Here is a 20005-nt window from a genome sequence, read left to right as displayed (position 1 = left end):
AGGACAACTATTCAGTACTTTTATTGTAGAATTGACCTGTTCAGATCACATGAGTATGTGGGTTAACCATTGAAGATTGTGGTGCTAATTATCTTACCATACATATAATTCAAAAAGTAAATAGACAAAACAAGCTTACTTGTGTGATAGATGAACTAATAAGTGACTGATGCCAAGGTTATCAGTGAATACAGCATACACAGCTACAATACAATAAAATTACATTGAGCATGAAGCCATCTTTGGTCTTCTTATCACTATAAACAAATACATAGAAATTTGTATTGTATCAAAAATAGAAATTACATAGCCATATTGAAAGTAAATTCACATTTTTGACATACAACATAAGTAGAATACCTAAGAGACATATGGTGGGATTACATTTTTGCACTCCTTGGCTTTAAGGACCCAATGGTTTTTCCACATTTTTTGAACATTCGTTTTTCGAAGAATTGCATGATTCTGTCAAAAACCACCTCGTTGGCGTCGCTGTCGCATCTGTTGCACGACAGGACGTGATGTTTAGGACGAAAAGGACAAATCAGATTGTCATTCTTACAGACAAGCGTGTGCTTTCAATCCTGGGCTGTTTGGAACGAGGCCTCGCTGCTGGACAGGAGAGGCAGCGGGTCGGTCGGTCGGGCTGAGCCCCGACTCACACTCTTGTAGTGTCTCTTGGTTACCGGTCTTTGTGTTGCGGTGCTCCTGGAGTTCAGAGGGTTTCTGCTCTCGGAGGCACACATGATGAAGTGCAGCTGAAGTGGACCTCAGCTCGAGATAATAGGGAAGTGCTTTCAAAGTGTTTGATCCACTGTGGAGGAAGAAGAACATGTCAGAGGTCTTTAAACAGAAAACACCAACAGGCTGCTCTCAAACAGCTGATGTAGTTCTACTGGAATCTGTCACTCAACACCATCCGGGTCACATCTGATCGGTGATAACGAACCCAAACAGCTGTGCGAAGTCATCAAACACTGTCGTCAGTCACAAGGAGATCAATGAGTCCCTCCACGGGGTCCTGATCTCATGATACTCACGAAGATTCAGAACAACTCTGGCAAGTTTTCCAAAATGATGCAACCACCTCCCTGGTAGGAACCAGGAATGACTGAATTGAAGAGTCCCGAGGAGAACTGCTGCCGTTTTAATCTTTTCCTCTGATGACTGAAAATGATTCATCACATTAATTCCTGTTAGTTTAGAAGAACACTTCACTTTAGCTTCATTGCACTTAGGCCACTCCCACTGGTCACTGATTGGTCAGACCTTAAGAGTGGTTGGGCAAACCTCAAATGGTTTCTAGACTTGAAGGCAAAATGTTGTTGTTGTTTGGGAGGCCGAAGCCAGAAATGTTCTCAAACGGTTTATTTAGTGGTAAAACAATTGTTTTCATCTCATTTCTGATAATCAACTAAATATTTCAGCTCTGCAGGAGTTTCACTGAAAACAGTAATGGTGAGCTCCCAAGTTATAGGGGACAAAAAAATGACTTCAATATAAATAAAGAAGAATACATATTTTAGGTCATGAGTTAGGAGCTCATTAGAAAAAATGTCTTGAATTTATTTCCACTGTTATTCTTCCTGTTTTTATATTTATACATTTACGTCTTCACGTATTTCTTCATGTACGTGTTTGTGTATTTCTGTGTGTATGTTAGTGAGACAGAACTTCCTGAACGGACTCAGACAGTGAACTGTGTTTGTGTCTGGTTCACCCAGCTGACCAATCAGCTTTGGACTTTGTTTAGGACCGCCCACCTAATTAAAATATATAAACACAGAAATACAGAACTAATTAAATCAATAAATTAATAAACAAAAGACATTATAATTAAGTTGATGTTTGGAAAAAAATGTAAGAAAGAAGTCTTGAACTATCTTTTCATTACAAGTATGTTCATTTTTTTTTTACTTCTTTATGTATTGAATTAGTCATGTTTCATCGTTCATACAAAGTTAAAACGAAACACTAGTGGTCTGAATTTTTCTGATCCTTTTATTTAATTTCATAACTGTTTATGTCCGACTTTACATTATAAATCTGAGCGCCAAAGCAGCCGCCATCAAACTGCTGAGGTGTCGTGACGCCGTGACAGACGACACACCTGCAAATACCAAGCAGCAGCCCGCAGTGACGTCACCCGTTTGTAACGGCCGTTATGAAGCCTCCAGTTCGGATTCTGTCCGTCACCATCTTACTATTTTGGAGCAGGAAGTGATCATATTTGGACGAGCTGGGGGAGGAGCTAGCGGTAGATCAGACTGTTCTGATTGGAAACACGAGGGCACTATGCCCCGCCCACCTGCAGCGGAAACCTGACTGTATTACTGGCCTGTCAATCAAACAGACACGCCCACAAATGTGCTGCTTTTTGAGGCCTAATATCTCATTAATGACAGATTATTTTCAGATGGACCTCCAGAAAACTAAGGAGTGACTTTAGCTGACAACACAAAATGTATCTGTGGAAAACATTTATTGAGTTTGTATTTGGTGAGAAGTTGAATGGGAGTCTATGAAGACACATTCGTTTTAGAGCCAACCCTTAGTGGCCATCGGTGGTATTGCAGTTTAAGTAATTCTGCATCGGCCTCAGAAGCTACGTCCACTTTAATATACAGTCTGTGGCAAAAAGCCTGGCAGCAACTAACGGCTATATTAGTTTTTTTATTAAGTTTTCTATGAAGTAATTTTTTTCAATTAACTGTCTGTAATCTCCAAAATGTACAAAATTTGTGAAACTTTACACCGTTACAAAGTCTTGAAGCTGACATCCTGAAAAAAACCCAAATCATCACACTTAACTGTTAGCTAGTGTTGCTTAAAAAAAAATAAGAAAAAATAAACGCCTTCTCAGATTATCAACTGATCACTTTAGCTTTAATCCCCACGATGGAAGATGAATCTACTTCCTTCGCTGCAGAGGAGAAAGGACAGTTTTCTGTGAATGAAATGTGTTTTTCGTGCACCGTGATGAGCTGAAGGTCACAGAAACAAAGGTCCATGAATATCGACCTTAAAACGGCTGAGCGACACCGAGAGGCGGACTGAGGCTGCAGGCAGCTGTGGAGGTCTGATTGTTGGGTTTAATAGACTGTTTGGGAGATAACGCCAATAATTATTAACACCCATTGTCGGGAATAAAGTGGGACCCGATGAGCCGTCCTCTGTTCTACTAATATTTAAAATCAGGTCACATCTGAAATAAGAAAGCTGATTTTCTGAAACCAAAGCTCATGTAACATGTTGGCTAATTTTGGGGGGTTTGGTTTGAGGTCCGACTGTCTCCCCATCTTACCATTCACCACAACAGGATGGAGATGTCAAGGGTCGTTCTCCTTCTTCACCGTCACGTCTCCGTCTCCGGCCAGGATGGTGGAGATCTCTCCCTGCATGAAGGCCCAAGGCACGGTGGATCCAGCCAGGGGGCAGCGCTCTCCGCTGGGGCAGTACACCTCCCCTCCTTGGCCTTGGCTGCGGATGAACCCTCTGGTGCAGGGGAAGCAGAACTTGTGGTGTGGGACAGAGGGACACTGGACGAAGTGAGTGTCCTCCAGGCGCTCTCTGCAGAGGGTGCAGCACAGCAGGGTGCCCTGAGCGCCGCTCGTCGACTCGCCGGCGCCGCTGCTCGGCCCCACCGCGCTCAGACCCTGCCCCATGGCTGCCTGGGAGACCGAGGTGGAGGCGGTGGAGGGGCTGCTGCTGGTGGGGCGCCCGGCTGAGGAGGAGTGGGCCGTGGACATGCCGGGGCTTTCTCTGGCCATCTGACTGGAGCTCAGGCTGTCCGCGACTCCCATGAGCGCCGAGATGGGCGAAGGCTGGCTGTGTAGACGGGGCGGGCCTTCCGGAGGGGCGGCCATGCCGGGGAGAGGCTCCATGCCGGCGTACGCGCCTCGGGGCCAGGGCTCCCTCGCCGGGTGATCGGGCCTCCCGTCGCTCTCTCCGTTCTCAGAGCCCGGTGAAGGCTTGCGACGCCTGGTCGTCCCCTTCGCCGGTCCGGGGCGACCGGCCGCCGCCAGAGGCAACACCGGATCGGGCTGCGGCAGAACCTCCGGGATCGGGGGCTCCTTAAACATACGCACGCCGTCATTCAGCAGCTCAGACAGCCCGCGCCAGTCTCCCGTGCCCGGACGCTTCTCGTACTCCACGTAGCGAAGTCCAGAGTTCACCGCTTTACCTGCATCTTTGGCCGAGTCGCGGAACATCTGCCGGACCAGGTCCGGGACTCCCGAGAAGATCATCCCGGAGCCGGCGGGATACTCCACAAACACCCGCAGCTCAAAATCTGGAGTCGTGTTGGCGTCGAAGGCCAAGACGCGACCCACCAGGTTGTGGTCTTTCCTGAAGCGCACGTTGAAGGGGACGCAGCTGCTGAGAGCCACCAGCACGTCCCGGACGGCTTTGGGACGGTTCGGCCAGCCCTCCACCCGGCTGCGGGCCACCTCGTTCAATTCGGCCATCACCTCATTGTTCCTCCACACCATCGGATCGATACCCACCAGAGCCGAGGTGCTGGCTGCCACGCCGAGGGACACGGCCTGCCTTCGGCCAGCGTCACCCATTATGGGGCCAGCGGAGACCGCGACAGGTGTGGCTCCGCCTCTGGAGCCCGACAGAGGGGCGAGGAGCCCGTGGGGGGCGGCGACGAGCCCCTGAGCCGCTAGCAAGGCGTGGGAGATGGTGCCGTGGAGACCGGGGACCGCGCCGACTATCGCCCGGCGGGTGTTCGGGCTCTGCCGGCTGCCCTCTGACAAGGCCACATCTTCGGCTCTGTGCAGCCCGTTGGGGAGGCGAGAAGAGACCCCATACTCACCCCTCCCCCTGTCTGCACGCTCCCCGTGCTGCCGCCCCGCTTCGACGGGCCCGGCCGGCCCGGGTTTGCTCTGCTGTGGACCGGGAGACCTGCCGTCCAAAACCCCGTGCGTGCTCTTCAGCTGCCGGGCGGTTTCGATGAGCAGCTCTATCCGGTCCGCCCCGTCGTAGTTGACGCATCCCCGGCACACGGCTTCGCTGAACTCCCACAGCATGGCCCAGGGCATCTTGGGCAGGTCGCAGAGGTAGCACCATTGCCGTCTGGAGGAAGACTGCGAGGCGGAGGACATGTTGTTTACAGGCCCTCGACCAAACTTTCTTCGGAGGCCTTCACGTTACGGTCTACGGTTCTCCGCGGTTCTTCAGTCCTCGGACGCCACGCGCCACATGCCGCGGACTTCACCACAGAAATGAGGGACAAAAAATGAGCTCAAAACGCGACTGTTGGCGGCACCATTTAAAACTTAGCGACGTCTTCTTTCTCGGTTTGTTCGTGTCGGTCTGTGTGGAAGGAAGTAAAATGTTATAAGACACCGGAAACACCTACGCGACACGCGCGCAAGGCATTGTGGGATTTGCAGTTTTCTTGATCGTACGCCATAGTTTTGTACAGTGACTGGTGAGACCTTTTACTGTGGCAGGGGAAAGGAATGAAGATATATTATATTATATTATATTATAATGGAGCAGCAAATAGTGGCTTTTTCAGCTTCTCCTGCTGCATAAACACTGAAAAAAAAAACCCGTTGTCTCATACAGATCATCTGTGGGACGGGCAGGGCTCTGGAAATATGGATGAAAGATTTACTTTATTTATTTTTGAACAATGTATTGTTTGGTCTCCTGATGAATCTTATCATTATAATGGCCAAATCGCACATCCATAAATGTAAATTTACAGGTTCCAGCAATATATTCACTCAATTCAACACTCTCTACAGCAATTAAAACTGTATCAGCTTGCACTAGTTTGAAGATTTTTATGTAAATATACTTTATATATATATATATATATATATATATATATATATATATACAGTTGAAACCAGAAGTTTACATACACTGCGCAAAAAGACACATAACCCTTTTTTTCTCACTGTCTGAAGTTAAATCAGACTAAACCTCTCCTGTTTCAGGTCCGTTAGGATTACCAACATTATTTAACTTTTGCTAAATGTCACAATAATGAGAAAGAGAATATTTTAGAGAATTTTTCATTACTTTCTTCAAGGTCAAAAGTTTACATCCAGTTCCTTAGTATTTAGTAGCATTGCCTTTGAACTGCATGACTTGGGTCAAACGTTCTGGGTATCCTTCCACAAGCTTCTTACAGTACTCTGATGGAATTCTGGCCCATTCCTCCGGACAGAACTGGTGGAACTGAGTCAGGTTTGTTGGCCCCCTCGCTCGCACACGCCTTTTCAGATCTGACTACAAATGTTCGATGGGATTCAGGTCAGGGCTTTGTGATGGCCACTCCAAGACATTGACTTTGTTGTCCTCAAGCCACTTTTTAACTATTTTGGCAGTCTGCTTCGGGTCATTGTCCATTTGGAAGACCCATTTGCGCCCAAGTTTTAGCTTCCTGGCTGATGTCCTGAGATGTTTCCTTAATATTTCCAGGTAATGTTCTTTCTTCATGATGCCGTCTATTTTATGAAGAGCTCCAGTTCCTGCTGCAGCAAAACAGCCCCACAACATGATGCTGCCACCTCCATGCTTCACAGTTGGGATGGTGTTTTCAGGTCTACAAGCTTCCCCCTTTTTCCTCCAAATGTAACGGTGGTCATTATGGCCAAACAGCTCCACTTTAGTTTCATCAGACCACAGGACATGTCTCCAGAAGTTAAGGTCTTTGTCTTGGTGTCTTTTTGCAAACTGTAATCTGGCTTTTTTATGTTTCTTTAGGAGTAATGGCTTCCTTCTTGCTGAGTAGCCTTTCAGCCCATGTCGGTGCAGGACTCGTTTTACTGTGGATAATGACACTTTCTTACCAGCTTCAGCCATCATCTTCACAAGGTCTCTAGCTTTTGTTCTGGGGTTGATTTGCACATGTCGGACCAAAACACGTTCATCTCTGGGACACAGAGCCCGTCTCCTTCCTGAGCGGTGTGATGGCTGGACATTCCCATGTTTATACTTGCGTATAATTGTTTGCACAGATGAACGTGGCACCTTCAAGCATCTGGAAATTGCACCCAAGGATGAACCAGACTTGTGGAGCTCCACGATTCTCTCCCTGATTTCTTGGCTGATTTCTTTTGACTTTCCCATGATTTCAAACAAGGAAGCAGAGTGTTTGAGGCGTGGCCTTAAAATACATCCCCAGGTGTGCCTTCAATTAACTCACATGTTGTCAGTTAACCTATCAGGAGCTTCAAAAGCCATGACATCATCATCTGGGCTTGCCCACGTTGTTTAAAGACATAGTACTTTTGGTGTATGTAAACTTTTGACCTCAAAGAAAGTAATATCAAATTCTCTAAGAAATTCTCTTTCTCATTATTGTGACATTTAGCAAAAGTTAAATAATGTTGGTAATCCTAACGGACCTGAAACAGGAGAGGTTTAGTCTGATTTAACTTCAGACAGTGAGAAAAAAAGTGTTATGTGTCTTTTTGCGCAGTGTATGTAAACTTCTGGTTTCAACTGCATATACTTTATATATACATATACTTTATATATATATAGTATTCACAGCGCTTCACTTTTTCCACATTTTGTTATGTTACAGCTTTATTCCAAAATGGATTAAATTCATTTTTTCCCTCAAAATTCTACACACAATATCCCATAATGACGTGAAATTCATTTTTTAGACATTTTTGCAAATCTATTAAAAATCAAAAAAAAAAAAAATCACATGTACATAAGTATTCACAGCCTTTGCCATGACACTCAAAATTGAGCTCAGGTGCATCCTGTTTCCACTGATCATCCTTCAGATGTTTCTACAACTTGATTGGAGTCCACCTGGTAAATTCAGTTGATTGGACATGATTTGGAAAGACACACACCGTCTATATAAGTTGACATGTCAGAGCACAAACCAAGACATGAAGTCCAAAGAATCATCTGTAGACCTCCGAGACAGGATTGTATCGAGGCACAGATCTGGGGAAGGGTACAGAAACATTTCTGCAGCATTGAAGGTCCCAATGAGCACAGTGGCCTCCATCATCTGTAAATGGAAGAAGTTTGGAACCACCAGGACTCTTCCTAGAGTCGGCCGCCCGGCCAAACTGAGCGATCGGGAGAGAAGGGCCTCAGTCAGGGAGGTGACCAAGAACCCGATGGTCACTCTGACAGAGCTCCAGCGTTGCTCTGTGAAGAGAGGAGAACCTTCCAGAAGGACAACCATCTCTGCAGCACTCCACCAAGCAGACCTGTATGGTAGAGTGGCCAGACAGAAGACACTCCTCAGTAAAAGGCTCATGACAGCCCACCTGGAGTTTACCAAAAGGCACCTGAAGGACTGTCAGACCAGGAGAAACTAAATTCTCTGGTCTGATGAAACAAAGATTGAACTCTTTGGCCTGAATGCCAAGCGTCATGTTTGGAGGAAACCAGGCACCGCTCATCACCTGGCCAACACCATCTCTACGGTGAAGCATGGTGGCGGCAGCATCATGCTGTGGGGATGTTTTTCAGTGGCAGGAACTGGGAGACTAGTCAGGATGGAGGGAAAGATGAATGCAGCAATGTACAGACATCCTTGATGAAAACCTTCTCCAGAGCGCTCTGGACCTCAGACTGGGGAGAAGGTTCATCTTCCAACAGGACAACGACCCGAAGCACACAGCCAAGATAACAAAGGAGTGTCTTCGGGACAACTCTGTGAATGTCTTTGAGTGGCCCAGGCAGAGCCCAGACTTGAACCCGATTGAACATCTCTGGAGAGATCTGAAAATGACTGAGCACCGACGCTCCCCATCCAACCTGATGGAGCTTGAGAGGTCCTGCAAAGAAGAACGGGAGAAACTGCCCAAGAATAGGAGCCAAGCTTATAGCATCGTACTCAAAAAGACTTGAGGCTGTAATTTCTGCCAAAGGTGCTTCAACAAAGTATTGAGCAAAGGCTGTGAATACTTATGTACGTGTTATATTTTCATTCTTTATTTTTAATAGATTTGCAAAAAATTAAAAACAAATTTTTTCACTTTGTCATTATGGGATATTGTGTGTAGAATTTTGAGGGAAAAAAAATAATTTAATCCATTTTGGAATAAGGCTGTAACATAACAAAATGTGTAAAAAGTGAAGCGCTGTGAATACTTTCCGGATGCACTATATATATATATATTTTTTTTTTTTTTTTTAAAGTGTATTGTTTGTTTTATGTTCCTTTCTGTTGTATTTGTTGTTACTGCAATTGTATTATAACAAATTCAATAAAGCATCTTTAAAAAAGGAACACCCATGCCTGCTTTATAAGTTACCTTCCTACCTTAATATATACTTTATCTTCCATTTGAAATCATCTCAGCAACTACAATAAGGTGTTCATCAAACCGCCAACAACAATATGAACATCAATTTATTTCAATGCAGGTTTATTTAAATAATGCAAATCGGTTTCTGATCAGGGAGATTGGTGACTCAAAGGCGGCAGGATAAATCGGGCCGGGCTGTTATCCTGGTCTGAAGCACAGAATTAATCAGCATGGTAATTTATGTTCCTGAAACAGAACCAAGTCTTAATTCATCCAGTATAAATGGAGAATCCCACTTTAATCCTTAATCCTCAGGTGATGAACGGCCATGTGACACCTGGGAGCTCTGCTCCAAATCAAGAACCTTCAACTCACTTTCTTTTCAAACTACTCGTATTGAGGTTAAAACTGATCGTTCAAGCTCTGACATTTTTTGTTTTGTTATGTGTGCAACCAAATCTTTAGAAATAACTTCTCTGATTTGGCAGTGAAACTGTATCTGAAGGAATAACGTCACAGGGACAGAAGAGATGTATGCAGCCATCACATAAACCAAACCACACTAATTACAGTCAAGAAGTACATACTTACTGAATATCCATCAATTTATTTGGAAGTGCCCCCTAATATCAGACTTCATACTAAAAACAAATATGTAAATATTGAGGTGAATATGCAAAAACGTCTATTAGTGGCAGTTTATGAATGTAAAATCTGGTTTAATTAATCTAGTGCTTGTGATTACAGTCCATAACAGTTCAAAATAACCTGCAAGTCTGAGTACATGTAATTACTGCTTCACTTTACTGTTTACTGAGGACGTTGACTACTTGATGCTGATAATGACTGAAAACTGCTCATGCATTAGTTTTCACCAGCACAAAGGTGTCAGTATGACCATGTTCATATAATAAACCACACCACCTTCTCTTGGTAAGAACTGATGAACCAATGTGTTTTTATTTCCATGAATGAACTTGAAGAAAAGATAATACAACAAACCATCCAAGATGATGTTACGCTGGTTAAATTAGTAATCTCAATGTCTACTGTTCATATTATTCAAAAAAACAAAAAACTGGGTGGTGTGGGAGTGTTCAAATCTAGTTTTGTGAACATACAAAATAAAAAACATGGTAAAAGTCAAATAAATCATTACAAAAGGTTTAATTTAAGTATCATCTCTAAAGCACATTAATCCTAGTTTTTGTCAACACTGTTTTAATGGTACGTAGGTGACAGCCGAGCTGCAGTGTACTCTATGCAAAGACACAAAACGTTACAAATAGTTCGGGGGAAGATTTCAGTTCGCATGGTGTGTGGTTGAGAAACACAGCTTCAGTGTGTAAGGATAAGGCCCACCTGGAAGACAGACGAAACATGGACATTTAAAAAGGTTATGAAGTATTTAACATGTACACTAAAGAGCTTTTTAAAACTATGCTGGGATGTTAACGTAACAGGACAAAGACTTACTGGGGTTTTTCATTTGGAAATGGTTCATCAGAGCTAAAGCCTCCATGGCGTCGTTGATGGATTCCCACTCCAGCAGGCCGGATGAACTTCGCTCACCTGTGGAGTCACACGTCACCACAATTAATCATATTTAGGTGTCCTAATGCACTGAAAGCAGCTCGTAAACTAGAGCTTTCCTTTATGTGGAGCTGACTTTCTCCAGCTGGTAAACAAACCGCTGAGCCTCTGTACCGTCATTGTATTCCTCACAGAAATCTACGTCGCCACTCGTTACAGATCTAGAAGCTACAATCTTTATTTAAAGTCTTCCTGGCTGAATGACATGTTGATAGATGATAGTGGGAGCCAGGCTGTAACGTCTTACTCACTCTTTCCGGTGAAAAGCTTCACGTTCGAGGGGCTTTTAATCTCCATCTCCTCGCAGACCTGGAAGGAGAGACCAGTTTCAGGACTTAAAGGTTGTGATTTGAGGAAACTGTCGGTCTCGTCGGCGGGACCCGGCTGGCTCTTCTTACCTGGTTGAAGATCTCTGCGGAGATGTCCGGCTGGGCGTTAAAGAAGTGCAGGACGTTGCTGGGGTGCTGGATTCGGTTCTTAGCCGCCTGCTCCGGAGAGGTGAAGCGGTTGTTGCGGGATCCGTGGAAATCTTTGAAGCTGCTGGTGTTGTCCTCCAGCTGGTAGCACTGTCCTGGAACGATGGCCTGCTGCTTGGACACGCTGAACGGGAGGAGGCCATATGTCTGGTATCTGTACATGTAGCTCTGTACTTTTTCTTGAATAGTCTGTGCTGATGTTTTTGAATTGTTTGGAGAAGTGCTCTTACCAAACGTTGAGTTTCTGTCCAAACAGGAAGTTGTTGTTGAGGTGAGTGATGGCCCGGTCCACTGAGTAACAGTCTCCCATCTCCACCATCGCTGCTCCAGGCTTACTCTTCATGAACTTGATCTAAAGGGGAAAAAAACACAAACAAATCATGTCAAAGTATTTATGGGAAACAAAACATTCATAAATCAAATGAATCCATTAACTTTGACTTCATGGAGATCAACGAGTTGTCTCACTCACCCGCTCCACGTTGCCGTACAAGCAGAAGATGTTGAAGACCTTGTCGGCGTTGACCTTGGAGGGCTCCAGGCCGTACACCATCAGAACCGGGGAGTCGGCGTGAGGTCCATACTCGGGAGGCGGCGGTCCGTATCCAGGACCGTACCGCTGGCTACCCCGACCACGCCCTCCCATACCCGGCCCCATGCGATGGGGGGGAGGAGGGCCGTAGCTGTCGTCGTTGTAGCCATGGTAACCTCCTTGCGGGCCACCTGAATGAGAGGGAAGGAACATCCTAGTTCCAGATAGAGTACTGGGGAGAGATCCATTCCTCTCCACATCACAACAATGTCGTTGACTGTTTTTTTTTTTTTACCATAATCCGGCGGGTGGTCTCCCAGAAGAGCCGGCTGCCTCTGCCGTTTGTTGGAATTGGCGTTGGGATCTAAAAGGGTCAAATAAAAGTTGCCCAATCAAACAGCTTCCTCACCACAGTTATCACATAGGTAGCTTACATGGGCTGCTACATGCTAAGGGACAACTTAGTGATTCACATGCATCAGAGGGGCCTGAAATGTAAATAAAAAAGTGTCTAAAAAGTCTGCAGGCTTTTATTTTGTTAAACTAAAAGGTGACATAATGGAGATTTTCTTAAACAGAGATTTTAAAGGATAGCTTTCAAACATGTTTTAAGACCTCCTATATCTGCCATCCTAATACGAACACACACCTTGTGAATTGTTCCAATTGCCTTCACCATCAGCATCTGTGCAGGTACACATACACATGTCAAATCCAAAATTAACAAGGAATACTGAATAAACACATTTCTTCACATCTGAGGAAAATATAGAGACATTCAAGTGGAAACATATCATCAGTGCTGTGAGCAGCACCTGCCTTTTTATTGAAGAATATGAGAACTATACAGTTATTACAGACCAGGATCAGACACAGGTGTAACAGCAGGAGTGGAACGACATCAAGCAGGTATAGTGCGAGTAATTACTGCTTGAAGAGACATCGAGCACTGATTACGTTGCAGGAGGGAGAAATTAAACTAGAATTGTAGACTGGATTTTCTTGGACGACAAAAAGTAAATATTAAATGTCCACATGACCCTTTTTTTTTGTCGTGAAGAAGCTTTTCATTGAGCTCCATTCAACAAAACACACTAAAGTCTCTGCACCCACCACTACCTATTAGTGGTTTAGCAGATCTACCCATAATAAGTATTTATGAAAACTGCATTGAATGGTCCAATTACGGACAACGTTGCAGTTAAAGTAAAGCTATAGATTTCTATGTGAAGCGCCGGCACTGAGGCCTTTCTGCCCGTCCATCTACACTCTTCAGGAGCAGCAGAAAGGAGTCAGCGTGGTGGCACGGAACCTCCTCCTCCATCCTCCATCCTCCTAACCACTAACTTCAACCCTCCCACAGGTTTATTTTGGTATGCATACAATCTAAAAATGACAGAGTGAGCAGATGTGTCATCACCAGGAGAAGCAGAACAGAACCAAAATAAGAGCCAGCTCTAAAAGACCAAAATCCGAATGTGCAAAATAAAACCCTGCCTGGTCATTTCACATCCCATACTACGCAGTAAAGTATTGCATTCCCTTGGATACGAAGGTGCTTGGTAACCCGACACTAGGAGGTCAAATCAGATGACCGTTTATGTGGCAAATTTTACAAAAAGAAAGTTGTGGAGAGAATTAGGCGACAAATTGTCAAACTATCACATAACTTTAGTCTCACGGATTTAAGATCTTTTAGTTTCACAATAACTTTGAAGTTTTAACCATCAAGTCAGATTATTCATTCATTTCAGTACTTACAGCACCACACATGGAGCATGGGACACAGTGGGCAGGTAGGGGGCAGTCTTCAGCAAGGATGCTACCCGCCAACCTCAGACTCCAGCCTCAACTCACTCTCCCTCTTCAGTTTTTCCTTTCTTCGTTCCTTCTTTGCATCCCCACCACCAGAGAGAAAAGTACATCCACACGTCCGTGCTTGGTTTTGACTTGCTGCCGGTCTGTTTTGAAAGTTGCTATTAGAGGCTCATTTCCATCTTACCGTGCTCTGACCACAAAGCAGGACATTTGCACCGTTTGAGAGCGGGCTGTCAATCCACAGACACACTGAGCCAAACCTGCATCACACGGGAGGCGTTAGAGGCATCACTATGGGCCAGTGCAAAAAGGGAAAAATGAAACAACGCAGACACAACACAAGAACAGCACAGAGAGGAGGGAGATGGGGAGGAAGGTACAGGGAGAAACAAAACACCAGAGTCCATAAATGTAGAGAGGATTGTAACTGTTTGCCTCTGTGCTTGTAATGCTTGATAGGTGTCTGATGCTTGTGTCTTCATGGGCCCCCCTGTGGATGTTTCTTCTTGTGTAAAAATGGGCGCTCACATGATGCTTGTTTGTTTGCTTTAATAGCTGTCAGCCACTTGCAAAGTGAAAAGGCGTCTAGTGCTTGACATATCTGCGTGACGATGTTCAGCTCGTTGTGCTGTCGTGTTGTGTTCGGCACAGGAGGGTGGAGACGAGGAGTATTAGCATCTGAGAGAGAGAGAGAGAGAGTGGCGTCTTTTTTTTTGTTTACTGTGGTGTCGTCTGTTCCCTGGTCAGGCTGAGTGTGTCTGAAACTTCCTCTGTTGCTCCCTGTGGTTGTGTTAAGGCAGGCTCATCCCAACGCCCTCATCACCAATGTGTTGTGTCAGAGAGGTGACTCCTCGGGGCTCTGCAGATGAGATGTGCTTGTACTGGTAAAGAGGTGGTGGTAGATGCTTATCAGTCTGTGGTGGATATGCGAGGTGTCTGTTCGCGTGGCCTTCGAGTATTTCTGTCCCTCAAAACTGAAATGGTGGTTACTGTCCACCACCAAAAATACAATGGATCCCCATGTCAGGTGGTGGAGATAGGGGTGATGATGGACTTGGAATAAGGAAGTTCTGAGTTGAGGTTGTGTTCCGGTATTTGATGCCCCACTGTGTCCGATGTATGCCACGGAGCAGATTTACATGAGTGGTGGCTGTGGTTGCTGTGATACTGTAGCTGTAGAAGCCGCTGTGTCTGCTTAGAGGTTGAGGTGAGGCTGTATGGATTGGCACAGTGAGGACACAAGGAGTACCTCTGAGTCGGAAGGCAGCGCAAACTATGGAGAAATCTGAAGGAGGACATGATGTCAAACACCTGTATGAAACTTACGATGTACATGTTGAGGCCCTGGTGGTGCACAAGAAGAATAACTACACCTTTTTACAGTCTTGACAAAAAAAAGAAAAGAAAAAAAAGAAATTGCTACAGACAGCAATCAGTCAGACAGAGATTGTGTCTGTGATCAGGTTCAAAATACCAGAAAAAGTAGGCTTATTGTTTTCTCCATCAAGCTCCCAGCCTGATGAAGCTGGATGGAGAAGTGGATGTTCTTCCTCCAGCTACCCTGAACACCAGCTACCTCTTCACTTTAACAGTATCATGTTTAGACCTACATTTTGAACATCTCTGTCACCACAATGTGTCAAATGGCAGAAGTCTTTTTCTGGAAGTTTCATGCATGCAATAATATTGATGTCTAAACATTAAAAAAAAAAAAAAAGAACACACAATATCTAATGATGTGATTCCACCTTTTAAAAACCAGTTTTCACTTTATCTGGTCTTGCAAAAGTGAGTCTCAAAAGAATACAAATTCATTAACAGTACAAATACTTCTTTGAAAATGTAATAATACAGATGATTCTATCAATTGGGTTTGTATTTTATATTTTGCATTAAAGGTCCCATGAAATGCAGAATATTCTTGGGTCCCAGATCTGAGGTTCCACCATCAGTAGAACAAACCAAAGTTGTATTTAACCCATGATTTATATTTAGTGACGCCCTTTACTTGACGTTAACAGTCCTGTTTTAAAATAACTCATCACAAACCATCCGTCCAATAAAACTGTCATCACAGACTTGGATATCATTCAACAACCAGCATACAGAGATACATGTACTGCACATACACAGGAGTCATTTCATGGGACCCTTAAACAGAGGTGTCTCTAGTGGTCTCATAAGGTAACGCAGCCGAGGAGCACGATACCCAATTTTAAGCTACGATAAAATCTCCACTATGTTTGACAGACAGCTTCCAGTTCTGATAAACTCTGCTGTGTTCACTGGATTGGAGTCGGCAGGGATGTGACACTGTGCAGCTGTGACATGCTCTACGGGGAGTGTGACCCTGTGTGAAGAACTGTGAGCCTGCGTATGCTACCGTGATGGGTGCATTGGGCTTTTCACATGCATGAGCCTGGAATTGAGGTTGGCTGCCCTCGAGGTTGCTCCTCATGCCCTTACTTTGTGCCTGCTGTGTGGCGAGAAAAATGCATGAAGACTGTGAAGGCATCGCAGGAGTACTGCCTCTGGACGCTGAGCTGCGTGGTGACAGAAACCATTGATCGGCGATCAAAGGCAATACCCCCGGAGGCAGAGAACCCTGAACATCCCATACAGTGGCATGAGAGGAGAAGAGGAAGAAAAAAGGGAAGGAAGGGTCGGGGACTGCGTGTTACCTTGGCCACTCAGGTTGGGGTTGGTGTAGTCCCACGTGTCCTGGTCGTTCTTGAACACGTTAAGGCGTGCTGGCTGTGGAGAGGATTGAGTTACGAGGATGAAACTTCCTCTCACTACCACGTGGTGATATTTCTCCAGGTACAGAGGTTGATCAGACACTAAATCAGACTCACCTTGGCATATTCAATCTTAAGAGTGCAGCAGCCGGAATAGATGTCTGCCCCATTCAGAGAGGCTTTGGCCCTCTGGGCACTTTGGACCGAATCAAACGTGGCAGCAACGAGTTAAGGTGAGGCCTGATTATATTCTTATAATTCAAAACCAACATGTTATACAGTCACCGTGTGTCCACAAGGAAAGGAACATGAACAACAACAAAGGCAACAAATTAAAAAAAGGATATTCGACCATGGCCTGGACTCCGTTCTTTCTGAAGATGACGATCCTCTGTACCGGACCACAGTTGTTACAAATGGTGTAGAGCACATCCTGCAGAGGCACACAGGCAGATGTATATAGTACTCTAGACATACTGAGAAAACGCTATGTCTATCACCTTTAAAATAATCACACATGACCAAACACAAAACTATACTGCTCAGTATTTCAGTCGCTGTTCAAATTATACTAAATATTATAAGGACATGCATCTAAATGAAATGCTTTGGAATGGATAGTGTTTGATAAGGAGTAGTATCTGTAAACAAGCAGGAGTGTTACACCTCTTTGTTAAAATAGAAGTAAATTATTCCCTTTACTGTTCATGAAGCAGTGATTAATGTGCAGAAATGTCATGAATAATTCTGTTTCATTTTGTGATCAGTACAGTAGTGCATCCAGCTCCAGTGAGGTATGTTACCGTGGTGATAGGATATATGGGATTTATGATGGTGAGCAGCAGCACATTGTTGACGCTTCGGGTGTCGTCCGAGTCTCCTGGCCGGGAGATCTTCTGACTCGTGGAGTAGTTGATGAAGGCGGGGTGGCCTGCGATGTAAACCTGGTTCTCTCCTGCGTACGTTACGGCATTGCAGGAGCCGTTCAGGTCCTCGTACTCCACCAGGGCCTGGCGCTTCTTAGGCATCATAACCACAAAACTGAAAATAAATATTTCAAGAAGAAAATTATTGGCTTGGAATAGGCTGGATTACCGAAAGATGCACGAGTCACATTAATACTTCAAATCATTGACGACTTGGTTGAACATACAAGCTCACTGACTTTACATCCAACTCATTGAATGTAAACCTGTATTACAGGATGGTTTTCATGTTAACGCTGACACTCCCTGTAATTAATAACGATCTTTATTTGCAGAGCACCTTTCACACAAGAAATGCACCTCAATGTGCTTTACAGCAAGAGAATGACATGCAGTGTTTCACATAAAAACAGATGTAAAGGAGCATTTCAAATATAGAAAAGAAATGAGATGCATAAGAACAGATCAAATTAAATACAAAGAGTGAAAATATAAAATAAGTAATGTGTATTTTAAAGGTGCGGTAGTTCAAGTGCAAGAGAGCTTCAAGAGTAACTAGTTAAAGACTAATGTAAAGAAATGTTTTGACCTTTCTTTAAAAAAAAAAAGCACAATTATATAATTATAAGAGAAATTAAAATAAATAACATTCACACGTGCATCCCGATGCAGCTTTAAGCAAATTGTTTAGATTTCCTGGCACACAAACATGTGTGTGGTTGAACTTCATCATGTTCATCAACAACCTATAAAAATCAACCACAACAGGCTGATTAGACAGCAGGTCGGTTTGAGTTTGATCATATCACAACACCAGTCATCTTAACATCTGATGGAGAAACACAACAACTGTTCCCACAGGAAGAAACCACTCAGAGGTGGGCGGCCATCTGCCTCCACTGGATCCCAGGAAACCCAAAGCAGGAGAACCACACCATGAAGAACCCGGTGGACCCGGTGGACCTGTCCGAGGTGCTCTGGGATTACCTGATGGCTCCGAACTCCTGCAGGGCCTCCACCAGGTCGGCCTCCATGATGCCGTCCACCAAGCCCCTGATGTGCACCACCGGGGACGGTAGTGGTTTGTGAGGGTCATCGTAGTTCTCCTGAAAAAAAGGTGCACATAACGTGATGCTCGGAGGGTCCTGGGACGGGGAACCGGGGAACCGGGGAACCGGGGAACCGATGAACCGGGGAACCGATGAACCGATGAACCGGGGACGGAGCAGCAGGCCGGCGGGGACGAGTCGCTGCAGCCCGGCCGCTTTACACCAGCAAACAACCACCCACCTGAACAAAGAGCTCGTGCTTCGCTCCGTCCAGGGACCTGGACGTGTCTTCGCTCCGTCCAGGTCCCGGGACGTGTCTTCGCTCCGTCCAGGTCCCGGGACGTGTCTTCGCTCCGTCCAGGGACCTGGACGTGTCTTCGCTCCGTCCAGGTCCCGGGACGTGTCTTCGCTCCGTCCAGGTCCCGGGACGTGTCTTCGCTCCGTCCAGGGACCTGGACGTGTCCACGGGGACCCGTTTTTGTGATTAAACTGATATTGAACACTGAACTCTCGGCTAGCTGGCGCTAGCTTCATTGTGGCTAGCTGCTAGATAAGCACTGCTGATTTAATCTAAACTCCGTGTCAGAAAACACCGGACCGGACCGGACCGGACCGGACCGGTTACAGCAGCGACAGACGAGCAGCCACGGAAAGAAGAAAACACGTACTGTTGTCATTCCTCCTTCTTCGGTTTTCTGCCTTTTCGTTGCTCTGCCGCCTTCTCCGTAGTACCGGCCCGCAGCAGCAGCCATGTTGTCCTGTCCTGTCCTGTACCGGCCTCCTGCTGCGTTTAGGACGCGTGGGACAAACGGACGCTGTCGCTACAGCTGACAGCAAACACCCGCTATTCCGCTAATAAAGAGAGCGGTGTTTGAAGTGAGAGACACCCCTTTTCCTTAACATCACATTTTATTCTTTCAGGTGGCCCTGACCCTTTTATATACAGCCTATGGATGATTCACAGGGTCATTTATTTCCTACATTTGAATGAATATGACCGTCTCCTCCAATGTCAATCAAACGTCGTGCTTTCAGTGTGCGACTCTTTATAAATACACATCAATTTTATTTTTATGTTTCTTCTTAAATTGCGACTTGACACGTCATTTATTTGGACGAAGCTGCTCAAATATTTCATTTTCCACGATTGACTGTGAACGCAGCAGCAGAGCGTTACGTCATCGCGTCCTCCGGGAGGAGGTTAAACCATGACTGTGAAAAGGGTTAAACTTGGGAAAATAGTTTGTTTGAATCTGTACCATAAAAATACAAATGCAGTCTGAGGACAGAAAGTTATACCTGCGTCACTTATAGAAACTATGGAAACACGAACCTAAGCGGCCTCACTTTAAAATAACCCGTTACCTGTAAACAGGTAGTTTATTTTATGGAAAGGGCCTTTGTGAAGTCCAGTTAAAGTGCAAGTCAGGCCAGAAGTTATTCTGTTGGTTGTTGTAGCATTCTGTAAGGAGATATGGTTTAATATAGATTATTTTAAGCATTAAAAAAAAAAAAAAATAAAATAATAATTATTTATTTATTTTTTAAATAAAAATGGGAAATTTCCTACTGACACGTCTCAATCCACTTGTGTAACTGACTGGTGAATTACACACAAACAT

At 45.0% G+C, this 20005-nt stretch overlaps 2 protein-coding genes across 2 annotated transcripts; both read right to left on the bottom strand.

Moving 5' to 3' along the window:
- Nucleotides 1–6: 6 nt before the first annotated feature.
- LOC138637047 (interferon regulatory factor 2-binding protein 1-like) lies at nucleotides 7–5350 on the bottom strand. The gene is made up of 2 exons (XM_069725486.1): nucleotides 3305–5350; nucleotides 7–814 (listed from the first exon to the last, which is right to left on the bottom strand). Exon 1 carries the CDS (start codon nucleotides 5106–5108, stop codon nucleotides 3330–3332), a length of 1779 nt encoding a protein of 592 aa, XP_069581587.1. The 5' UTR covers nucleotides 5109–5350; the 3' UTR covers nucleotides 7–814; nucleotides 3305–3329.
- A 4986-nt stretch (nucleotides 5351–10336) lies between these two features.
- Nucleotides 10337–19144, bottom strand: LOC138637043 (heterogeneous nuclear ribonucleoprotein L-like). The gene is made up of 14 exons (XM_069725478.1): nucleotides 19052–19144; nucleotides 18322–18440; nucleotides 17212–17449; nucleotides 16756–16841; nucleotides 16526–16622; nucleotides 16352–16424; nucleotides 12502–12537; nucleotides 12148–12216; nucleotides 11793–12043; nucleotides 11551–11672; nucleotides 11243–11444; nucleotides 11096–11153; nucleotides 10728–10823; nucleotides 10337–10613 (listed from the first exon to the last, which is right to left on the bottom strand). The coding sequence occupies exons 1-14, from the start codon at nucleotides 19133–19135 to the stop codon at nucleotides 10555–10557; spliced, it is 1590 nt and encodes a 529-aa protein (XP_069581579.1). The 5' UTR covers nucleotides 19136–19144; the 3' UTR covers nucleotides 10337–10554.
- Nucleotides 19145–20005: the final 861 nt, after the last annotated feature.

The sequence above is a fragment of the Brachyistius frenatus genome, unplaced genomic scaffold (genome assembly GCF_029030835.1).
Source record: "Brachyistius frenatus isolate BFR_SWC_R1_liver_20210118 unplaced genomic scaffold, ASM2903083v1 Contig_426, whole genome shotgun sequence".
NCBI lineage: Eukaryota > Metazoa > Chordata > Actinopteri > Embiotocidae > Brachyistius > Brachyistius frenatus.
This window is presented reverse-complemented; position numbering and strand designations above follow the sequence as displayed.